Raw genomic sequence first — 11,978 nt, forward strand, 5'->3', positions numbered from 1 at the left:
TTTCTGTATGTTAGCCACTTATGGTAGGCACAGGAGCTCAAAATAAATGATATTGGTCTCTCCTTAAGGATTTCACAGTTTATAAGACATCTTAAAGTAATACTTGGTTTGTTTAAAAAGTGAGAGAGATTCATAATACATTTCATAATACATTCATAGAATTATCAAGTAACTGAAGCTGATTTCTTAAGATACTAAAAATTTTTAATGAAAAACCTTTTTGGGGCGCCTGGGTGGCTCAGTGGGTTAAGCCGCTGCCTTCGGCTCAGGTCATGATCTCAGGGTCCTGGGATCGAGTCCCGCATCGGGCTCTCTGCTCAGCAGGGAGCCTGCTTCCTCCTCTCTCTCTCTGCCTGCCTCTCTGCCTACTTGTAATCTCTCTGTGTCAAATAAATAAATAAAACCTTTAAAAAAAAAAAAAAAAAAAAAAAACCTTTTTGACCTGTACTCCTGAAACAAATAATACATTATATGTTAATAAAAATAAATAAATTGTTTTTTTAAAAAAGTCTTGAACATCTCCCTGTATTTTTCTAATGAATAAACTGAACTAAACTTTTTCATTGTGATTTACATTTTTTTCTTTTTTGTTTTTAATCTTGTGCTGCTCGGCTATCATTTTTTGTAGCTGTTAATGTATATTGTCTGTTCAAATTTCCATCTCTTATAATTTATTCCTAATTTGTTTGGAATTGCAGTCTCCACATGTTCAAACTTTAATTTAGAGTTTTTCCTATTTAAAAGATCTGCGAGATGACCTTGGGTGAATAGGTGGATATGGTTTTTACCTCAGGTTATATCCATAAGCCTCTTAGGTACACAGCTAAAAATAGGTTCTCATGGGGCACCTGGGTGGCTCAGTTGGTTAAGCGACTGCCTTCGGCTCAGGTCATGATCTCAGGGTCCAGGGATCAAGGCCCGCATGGGCTCCCTGCTCAGTGGGGAGCCTGCTTCTCCCTCTCCCTCTGCTGCTCTGCCTGCTTCTGCTCTCTCGCTCTCTTGTCAAATAAGGAAAATCTTTAAAAATAATAATAATAATAAAAATAAAATAGGTTCTCACTAAGGTATTTTCAGCTTCATTATCTTTTTAAGGATTTCATTCTAGTTCCAGTCTATTCAGTTTCTTTGAATGTTATATTGGTGGTCATATTTAAAATTTCAGTAAAGGCTATAATATGAGTGGACCTTAAATGTTATGCTGAGTGAAGGAAGCCAAATCCAAAAAGCCACATTTTATATAGTTCCATTTGTAAAAATGTCCAGAATGGGCAAATCTGTAGACATAGAAAGTGGTTTGCCAGGGGTTGGAGGAAAAGAAGGATGGGAATGATTGCTAGGAGTATGGCGTTTCTTTGGGGGTGGTGGAAAATATTCAGAAATTAAATAGTGAGTATGGTTGAACAGCTTTGTAAGTACACTAAAAACCACTAATTACACACTTTAAAAGAATGGTTTTTATGTGAATTATATCTCAAGTTTTAAAATCTAAATGAAAGCAAATTTTTCTAATAAGAACATTCAGAACACTTCATGTCTCCTTTCTAAGTCTATACTTCCATTTTTCTCTGGTTTAAATTTTGAGTCTCGTGTAATTTATAGCAAAAGCATAAGTTATATTTTCTTTAAAGATAATAGAAGTTCATTTGTGAATTTAAGTGAAAATTTAGATAACATACATTGTTTATAAAGAAAGAACACGTCTTCATTACTTGGGATATTAACCTGTTCTAACTGTAGGGGTTTTTTTGTGGTTTTATTTTGTTTTGGTTTTTTGAAGATTTTATCTATTCACTTGAGAGAAAGAGAGAGAACACATGAGTGGGGAGAAGAGCAGAGAGAGAGAAACAGACTCCCTGCTGAGCAGAGAGCCCGGTGCACGGCTCAATCCCAGGACCCTGAGATCATGCCCTGAAGCGATCCTTAACTTAATCATGCCCTAAGAAGATGCTTAACTTAACTGAGCCACCCATGCACCCCTAACTGTAGGTTTAAAGAACAAACATGTGAGCCCTAAATATGTAAAGAATTTAAGGACTGAGATGCCTGGGTGGCTCAGTCAGTTGGGTGTCTGCTTTTGGCTCCAGTTGTAATCCCTGGTTCCTGAGATCAAGGCTGGAGTCAGGCTCCGTGCTCAGCAGGGAGTCTGCTTCTCTCCCTCCGTCCCTCTCCCCACTCATGTGTGCTCTCTCTCAAATAAATAAAATATTTGGGGTTAAAAAGAATGTTAAGGACTGTCATTTCATAGGATAGACCAGCAGTAATTAAAACTAGAAACGAGAAAAACCCTATTAATCTATTTCACATTTTTCTTCATTAAGCATAAATTACAGTATCTTTTTAAAATGTAAGTTACATGTTGCCTCAAGAGTTTTGTATTCATTGCTTGTTCTATTTCATTTTGATGATTTTTATATGTGATTCATATTCTGGTTTCGTGATCTGTTCTATGTCACATTTTCAATCTTTTAAAATTTTTAATGACCACTTCATAAGTAATTTTGTCATTCTGGTGTGTGAAAATGAGTGATTCCTTTGGGGGGTGCCTGGGTGGGTGTCATTATGCATCTGCCTTCAGCTCAGATCATGATCCTAGGGTCCTGGGATCGAGCCCCACATTGCACTCCCTGTGTGGGAAGCCTGCTTCTCCCTCTCGCACTCCCCCTGCTTGTGTTCCTGCTCTTGTTCTCTCTCAGATAAATAAAAATCTTTAAAAAACAAAAAAAAAAATTAGTGATTCCTTTGGTCTGTAAGCTGTTAAACACATTTTTTTTTTTATGTTTTTATTTTTAGGCTATGGAGTTACTAGTAGAAAAAGCAATCAGTAGTGCTTCTAGTCCTCAGAGCCCAGGAGATGCACTAAGAAGAGTTTTTGAGTGCATTTCTTCAGGCATTATTCTTAAAGGTAAGTTTTGCTTTGTTCTTAATGTTTGGGTGTTGACAACTGAATAAGAACTCTTTCTTTTACAAATGGATAATGCTAATGCCTTTTTCTCCATATATTGATTGCTTGTAGGTAGTCCTGGACTTCTGGATCCTTGTGAGAAGGATCCGTTTGATACCTTGGCAACAATGACTGACCAACAGCGCGAAGACATCACATCCAGCGCACAGGTACAAGTGTGTTCTTCATCCCAAAGCTTTGTTGTTGGGCCACTGCCCTTAAAGTTTTGGTTTTTATAATTGTCCTTCAAAAGAAGTCACTGTATAATATTCATTTCTCTTCTTCTTTCATAAGTAAGCCCTTGGAGGGTGTATAATTTAATTAGATTTCACTAACATAACCTTAAATTGTATTTAACTATAGTATGTATGTCTGAAGGAAGCGTATTAATATAAAAATACAGCTGCATTTCCAGTGTCTTATTAAATGTGGGAGTTTGGTTATATGTTGTGATCAGTCTGGGAACTGTGTATGTACTCTGGTTGTAAGAAGCGATACGCTGTGTGGTTTGTGGTAATTATTGTTATAATTTATATGTCTTTCTTGCTACTGGAAAGGCTGTCCAATGTAGTTAATTAAAAGTGTGTGTTCAGGGCACCTGGGTGGCTTAGTCAGTTGAGTGTCAGACTGGTCATTTTAGCTCGGGTCATGATCTCGTGGGTTGTGTGATCCAGCCCTTTGTCAGGCTCTACACACAGCAGGGAGTCTGCTTGAGTTTCTCTCCCTCTGCCCCCCTCCACACGCCCCTGTGAGAGCTTGTACGTGTGTTCTCCCTCTCAGATAAATAAAATCTTTTGAGGGGAAAAGAGTGTGGGCTCTAGTGTCAAGATTCCCAGAGCTTGAATACCACCTGTTCTGTCTCACCTGTAAAACGGATAAAAGTAGTATCCTGTCTGAAGCAGGATTATTGGGAGGATTAAATGAGTTAATGGGTTTAACTGTATTAACAGTATCTGGTGTATGGAAGGATCTTAACAAATGTTGGCTATTATCATTATCAATTGATAATTTTATTGGAAAAAGATTTATGGAAAAGATATGTGAACCTTAACGAATGAATGAAAGAAGTCAATCTAAAACTACTATAACTTTCGTTTTTTTTATTCCAAAACTACTAAGGGGAGAAAAGGCAACTAGCAGAGAACTAGTAATAATTGACTCTTAAGACATTTAGGTACTGGACTTAAATTCTTGATTTGTTATCTCTTCTGGCAATGATAATTTGGAAGATGTCAAGATTAAAGTAAATTGTTAAGTCATATTAAGGGATTAATTTATTAGACAAGTTTTGTTTGTATTTCTTTGGGTTTAATTTTTGGGGATGGAGATAGTTACTCTAAGTGGCTTTTTTTCTTCCTTGGTGCTTAAAGGAGGAATTATTTGTAAATTCTAAGGGAAAGAAAATTTAGGGTTAGGAGCAGGGCATTCAAAAACTAAAAGAATTCACATTCGAAAAGCATTTTTTTTTTAATATTTTATTTATTTATTTGACAGAGATCACAAGTAGGCAGAGAGAGAAAGGGGAGGAAGCAGGCTCCCTGCGGAGCAGAGAGCCCGATGTGGGGCTCAATCCCAGGACCCTGGGATCATGACCTGAGCCGAAGGCAGAGGCTTTAACCCACTGAGCCACCCAGGTGCCCCAAAAGGCATTTTTTTTTAAACGTCACTTTGAAGAAAGTGGTCTGGCTTTAGGTAGGAGTGACAGATGTCCTTGTTAAAAGTAAAGGAGTTAACTGCACTGTTCCATTTATGTAATATTCATGAAATAACAGAGGTGGAGAACAGTAGTGGCTCCTAAGAGTTAGGGGTGAGTGTGGGTGTAGGGATTGTTAATGGTGGCTGTAAAGGTAGTCTCTGGTGATGGTACAGTTAATATCTTGATTGTGATGTAGCTATGCAAAGCTACACATATGACAAAATTGCATTAAAGCTAAAGACACACAGGAGTGCATATATAACTGGTAAAATCCGAATAAGCTCTATGAATTACGAATAGCACCCATGTTGATTTGAGTTTATTTCTTGGTGACCTATAGCACCCATGTTAATAATTTTCTTCTTCCTTTGTCTCTGTGTACGTCTATCCCCCACTCCCCAATAATGCTTATCTTTATTTTTGTGTATTTCTGTAGTCTTACTCTTTTCTTTTCTTTTTTTTTTAAGGTTTTTGTTTGTTTGTTTGTTTGTTTTACTTGACAGAGATCACAAGTAGGCAGAGAGGCAGACAAAGAGAGTGACATTCCTTTTGCTGTGTATTGACAGAGATCGTAAGTAGGCAGAGAGAGGAGGAAGCAGGCTCCCTGCTGAGCAGGGCGCCCGATGCGGGACTGGATCCCAGGACTCCGGGATCATGACCTGAGCTGAAGGCAGAGGCTTTAACCCACTGAGCCACCCAGGTGCCCCTCTATAGTCTTACTCTTCAGTAATCTTTACAAGTTGCTTCTTCAAGATAAAGCCTTGGTCATTTATTCAGATCCTTTCCCATAGGTATTAACCCTCCCCCCTCAAAAAGTAATTGTAAAGTCAACCTCAAATCTTCTTTGATGTTATTTTAAAATTCCAAGATATCTTTGAGAATTATTCCAGTATCAGTCCTCAAATTTTGTTTGCTGCTTAATAATTGCCAGTTGTGTGGCAGAATCTTTCCTTGTTAAAGTTAGAAATACATACAGAACAAGAGGTTATAGGATGCTCACTCTAGCCTCAAATGCTTAATTTTACTTACTGGAGTATTCTTTCACTTAGAAACTTCTAGTATTCAAATAGGCTGATGATTAGCAGCAATATCCCTGTGGTAGAAATGTATTAGTATTCATTATCATATATCAGATATATTTGGGTATTTTCCATGAATACAGAAGAAAGCATTATTCTTTTTATCTTTTCTAAATCTCTCAATAAAGAATTAGTATTCTATTAGCTATAAATATTCCTAGTTCTCACTTCAGAAGGTTATCAGCCTTATAGCTTAAATGAGAAGAGAAGCACCCACTACTGGCAAAAATCCAGAATTACGGACTAAATAGAATGCTGTATCAAGTCCTTAACACAGATGATTTGGAGACTTTCAGGATTTCAAAAGCCAACATATGAAGCAAAGTTCTGAGGAATTGGAATTGTATAATTGGGTAAAGTTCTAGAATAATAAATTCTCATACAGATAATTATAACAAACAACTAAATCTCAGCTGAAGAAAATAGGTATTAAAAATAGTCTCAGGGCACCCAGGTGCCTCAGTCAGTTAAGTGTCCAACTCTTGATTTCCTCTCAGGTCCTGACTTCCTGGTCATGGGATCAGTCCTCACATTGGGCTCAGCGATGGGCATGGAGTCTGCTTAACATGTGGTCTCTCCCTCACCCCGCCCCCAATCCCTCTCTGCCCATGTACACACTCACTCTCTGAAAAACAAGTGCATTGGGGGGGGCCTGATTCAGTTGTTTAAGCCCTTACCTTCCGCCCTGGTCATGATCCTGGGGTCCTAGGACTGAGCCCTATATCAGGCTCCTGATAGCCTGATTTTATTTATTTATTTGTGTGTGTGTGTGTGTGTGTGTGTGTGCGCGCGTGTGCGCGCGCACGCGCTTTCACACTGTTTCTCTCTCAAATAAATAAAATCCTTTCTTAAAAAAATAGTCTAAATAGCAGCCACTTTGTTAAGTGGAAGAAGCCAAGTCAGATGTTATATGAAATATCCACAGCATGCAAATCTTGTAGAAATGGAAAAGTAAATTAGTAGTTACCACGACCTAAGGTTGGATGGGTTCAGGAATGAATAACATTGGGTCATGGGGGTGTGAGGGTGCAGGTATGAAAATGTTCTATAATTAGAGAGTGGTTATGGTTGAGTAAGTATACTAAAAACACTGAATTGTACCCTTTAAAAGGGAGACTCTTAGGATATGTTAATTATATCTCAAAAAATAATCTAAACATTTACATTGAAGGTTATAACCATATAGTGAAATTTGCTATATAATCAAATGACTTCATCTCCTTGAATCAATTTAAGAGGTATATATTCCCAGAAATTGATGAATGTATTATGAAATCTTGTGACATTGATGCCTAACATATTTCTGCATGTACATAACCATTTTAGTGAAGATTTTTATTTTAGTTCATGAAGTAACAAGTTGAAGAAATGTGACCATTTTTTGTAAACCTGGGAAAGTGTGTGTGCATGTGTGTACATGTGCAGCCTATACACATGGGCATCCACAGAAAAAATGGGAAAATACATGGGTAGAAACTGAAGAGGGATTTCATCAATGAGATTTACATTCCTTTTGCTGTGTATTGTTTAAGTTTCAAGGTTTTTTTAAATGACATAATACTGAATTTTTGTAAAGACTTATTTCTTAACTTATGTCTTTTTTTTTTTTTTTTTTTTTTTTTTTTGAGCGAATGCAAATGCATGCAGGTCGGGCAGGGAGGGGTCGAGGGAGCAGGGGAGAGAATCTTAAGCAGGTTCCATGTCCAGCGTGGAGCTGACTTGGGACGTGATCTCCTGATTCTGAGATCATGACCTGAGGCAAAACCAAGAGACCCTTAACTGATTGAGCCGCCCAGGCTTATGTCTTAGCTTATGTTTTAAAAACCAAAACGGGGGGCGCCTGGGTGGCTCAGTGGGTTAAAGCTTCTGCCTTCAGCTTGGGTCATGATCCCAGGGTCCTGGGATCGAGCTCCGCATTGGGCTCTCAACTCAGCAGGGGAGCCTGCTTCCCTTCCTTCGTCTCTGCAGGCCTCCCTGCCTACCTGTGATCTCTGTCAAATAAATAAATAAAATCTTTTTTAAAATAAATAAATAAAATAAAAATTTAAAAAAAGAAGAAGAAACGGCATGGGTACAGAAAAGCCTGAAAATATAAACACTAGAACATACAGAGCATTTAGGTTGTGAAACTTAATATTATTCAAGGTGTTTAATTAAATATGCTTTTTTACATTATATGGAGATATAAGCCTACTTAATAATTAATATTTTGGTTTTTAAAATTAACTCTGAATTCTGGCTCTTTTTGTTGCAGTTTGCATTGAGACTCCTTGCATTCCGCCAGATACACAAAGTTCTAGGCATGGATCCATTACCCCAAATGAGCCAACGTTTTAACATCCACAACAACAGGAAACGAAGAAGGGATAGCGATGGAGTTGATGGATTTGAAGCTGAGGGGAAAAAAGACAAAAAAGATTATGATAACTTTTAAAAAGTTCCTGTAAATCTGCAGTGTTAAAAACAACAGGTGCCCATTTGTTGGTTGTTTTTCATTCATAATAATGTCTACTTTGAAAAATTTATCAAGAATTTAAAGAATTTCATGGAAGAACCAAGTTTTTCTGTGACATTAATATCTTAATGTACAGTGTTAGGTATTATATGAATGGAAAGACACCCAAAAAAAAAATTGTGCCCCAACTAGGGGAAAAACAATGCTTCAGATGTTTTCCCCATTATTTTGGTTTTATTTACTGGTTGCCCTAGCACCCCCTATTTTTGTGTCTTTTATTAACTAGTCTTATTAAATCTTTACTGTATTTAATGCAGTATTTGTGCTTCAGTTGCTATGTGTATTTTGATATTTTTATTTAGGAGTTTTGTTTGCTCTTTGACACTAGTTGTTACTTTGTGTTATAGGTGATATCCTTTACCCCTTCTTAATATTTTACAGCAGTACGTTTTTTTGTAACGTGAAACTGCAGAATTTTTTCCTTTTGTTTTGTTATTCTGTATGTGATGGATTACAACACAAAAAGTTATTCTGCCATTTAAGTACTCAGAACTGATTGTTTCTGCAGATCTTGTGGCATTTGTCTCTAGTGTGATATATAAAGGTGTAATTAAGACAGATTTCTGTTAATCTAATCAAGTTTGCTGTTAGTTGTGCATTAGCAGTATAAAAGCTAATATATACTATATGGTCTTGCAACAGTTTTAAAGCCTCTGCATAATTGATAATAAAAATGCATGACATTTTTGTTTTTAATAGACTTTTAAAATTATAATTTTAGGTTTGAAACGTAGATCTTTGTACAGTTGACTTTTTGACATAGCAAGGCCAAAAATAACTTTCTGAATATTTTTTTCTTCTGCATAAGTGGAAAGGGCATTTTTCATATATAAGTGGGCTAACCAATATTTTCAAAAGAACTTTATCATTGTGCAACTAACAACAGTAACTAGCCCTTAATTATGATGACAGTTCCTTATTGGTGTGTGTGAGATTACTCTAGCAAACTATTACAGTATAACACAGTTGAATGATTCCTCCCCTGTGCCCTCATGCCCCATCATCCAGGTAATTTACAGTTCTCTTAACAGTGAGGTTGATAAAGTATTACTGATAAAAAATTAAGGTTATCTAAGGAAAAAAAAAAACCAGAAAATTATTTGGTGTGGCCATCTTACATGCTTATGTGTCCTACAAAAAGCTAAATATTCTAGCAGTGGTGTAATGAGAAGTTACATCTTACTGTTGATGTATGTATGCTCTGGTACACAGATGTCATTTTGTTGTCACAGCACTACAGTGAAATACACAAATAAAAACTTAAATTCACATAATGACTTAAATGTATATTATGTTAGAGTTACTGAAACTACTTTTGCTTTGAAATGACCATATTCGGGCTTATTTGGGTACTTACATCTTGTTACTCCTGATACCTACTTGTCTGAGCACATAATTTCCAGAAAAAATTATAATTCAATAGTATATTGACTCAGTGTCTTTCTGGAGTTAGAATCTTTCCCTGGACCCTTAGTAGACCAGAAACTATAGGAGACAGCCACTGGAGAACTAGAAAAGGAGACATAGGCTTTTCTCCCAAGCTTGTCATATACTATCTGTGTAACACAGACAGTCTTTTTCACCCCTATCCCCAGTTTTGTGTTTCTTAAATGTTTCTAGGTCTCATTTTACTCTTTCAAATAATTAGTTTTGTATAATACGTTTTTTGATGATTGAATATTTGAATAATTAGTTTTGCCCAGTAAAATTTTGGAATGTTGTTTCTCACTGTTCTCTTAGGGAAGGCAAGAACTTAACATCACACCCCAGTGACATGCTAGGTCATTTCACATGTTTTTCCATTTTAAACAAGAAGTGACAGTGCTGTATTTCATATTTTTCAGATGAGAAAATTGAACCCCAAAGTGGCTAACTGACAAGATCACAAATAACTTATGTGACAGGATTGAAATTGAGTCATTTCAAAATTCATACTCAGCACTTTTCCAGGCTGCTGCCTTCAGCTTGCAGTTATGTTCTAAACATGTTTTCAGCCTGTTACAAAATTTTGATTTGTTTTGGGTATCTTCATCCAGATAAACAGTTGGTGACATTTAAATTTTTTATAAAAATAATTGTTTCAGTACCAAGTTTTTGCATGACTTAATTTCCATTGTTATGGCTAGACCCACATTAACCATCTTATATGAAATAACTTGGATTCATTACTGTCTTCTGCTTTGACATTTTTTTTTAAAGATTATTTTAGAAAGAGAGAGCAAGCAGGGGGAGAGGCTTAAGGAGAGGGAGAGAGAATCTCCAGCAGACGGCACTCAGTGTGGAGCCTGATTTAGGGCTCGCTCAATCCCACAATCCTGAGATCCTGAGACCACAATCTGAGCCAAACCAAAAGTCGCTTAATGACCAGCACCACCAAGGAACCCCATATTGATAATTCTTAAAACTATAAATTCTAGTGAAAAGATGTATTGGGAGGAGCGTGCATGGGTGGCTCAATCAACTAGGGGTCTGCCTTTGCCTGGCATAGAGCCATGGGTGGGGCTCCCTGCTCAGTTTCTTCCTTTGCCCCTCCCCCAGTTTGTGTGCTCCGGCACACATGTGCTCGCTCGCTCTCTCATAAAAAAGTCTTCAAAAAAAAGTATTGGGCATCATCCTAATACATTCTTGAACCAGTTGTTTTGGCAACTAATTATCAGTTATTCTCTGCATCTCAGGCTGGCTTTCCCTGTTGTTATGTTAGAGTAATTTAATGATAAATAAATTGATTACTTTCATCCACCCCGTTATACAGTGCACTCCAAATTAGTATTGTTTTTCCTTCACCACTATTCTTCTGTTTCTTAGAATAAGTTAGAATTAAAAATGCAGAATTTGCACAAACAGCACAGAAAAGATCTGATTTTTTTTTAAGATCTCTGATTTTTTTAAGTCAGTATTTTATAATTTTTTCCTGCTTCTTAAAAAAATTTTTTTCTTGCATGGTCATGCTATTATGTTGTCAATGTGTGTTATGAATTGAAGTTATAAACAGCTGCTTCAATGGACCCACTACTTTTTATACTGAATTTGACAGCTATCTAATTTTTGGAGATTTTCCCAAAAAAGGGCAAACTTTATAGTATCCTAGAGAGATAATATTCATAACATTGGTCTCAAATTTGGCTGTTCAATGAGAATTATCTGGGAAACATAAAAATTAATATTTTTAATCCCTAATTCCAAAACTTGAGGAGGGCCAGAATAAGCCTAAGAATATTGTTTGAGTGGATGGTTCATACAGGTTTAAAATGTAAAAGTTGTAAAGAAGTATATGGCATATGGCATAAAATGTCTTCTGCCTCGTAAGTTGCCCCTTCCCAGAGGGAGTCAATAAATCCATTGTATGTCCTTGTACACATGGTCTGTGCAGATGGTCTGAATATGTGCACCCTTTTGCTCTTCTATAAATGGCTGCATACTATGTATATTCTGTGGCTGGCTGCCTTTCTTTAATATCTTGGGAGTTCTAGAGATTGTTCCACATCAGTATACATAGAGAAATTACTTTTATCTTTCTTTTTTTTTTTTTTAGATTTTATTAAAGTGTGCTACTAAGTGGGGAAGGGGACAGAGGGAGAGAGAATTTCTAGCAGACTCCACTGAGCATGGAGCCCAACTTGGGGCTCGAAATCCCAACCCAGAGATTTTGACCTGAGCCAAAACAGAGTCTAGACACTTAACTGAGCCACCCAGGTGCCTCAGGAAATTTCAGTTTTAACAAGCACTATAGGATCATTCCAAATTAGG

At 36.8% G+C, this 11,978-nt stretch overlaps 1 protein-coding gene across 2 annotated transcripts in view; it reads left to right on the forward strand.

Moving 5' to 3' along the window:
- The window catches only part of ZFR (zinc finger RNA binding protein), an 85,589-nt gene extending 76,081 nt beyond the window's left edge, over positions 1–9,508 (forward strand). For both annotated transcript variants that reach the window (XM_032337678.1, XM_032337679.1), the window contains 3 exons: positions 2,791–2,902; positions 3,014–3,111; positions 7,971–9,508. In XM_032337678.1, coding sequence (XP_032193569.1) covers positions 2,791–2,902; positions 3,014–3,111; positions 7,971–8,150 — 390 coding nt within the window. In that variant the 3' untranslated portion in view covers positions 8,151–9,508. The remainder of the gene's footprint in view (positions 1–2,790; positions 2,903–3,013; positions 3,112–7,970) is intronic.
- The last annotated feature ends 2,470 nt before the right edge of the window (positions 9,509–11,978 follow it).

Source organism: Mustela erminea, chromosome 3 (assembly GCF_009829155.1).
Source record: "Mustela erminea isolate mMusErm1 chromosome 3, mMusErm1.Pri, whole genome shotgun sequence".
Classification (NCBI taxonomy): Eukaryota; Metazoa; Chordata; class Mammalia; order Carnivora; family Mustelidae; genus Mustela; species Mustela erminea.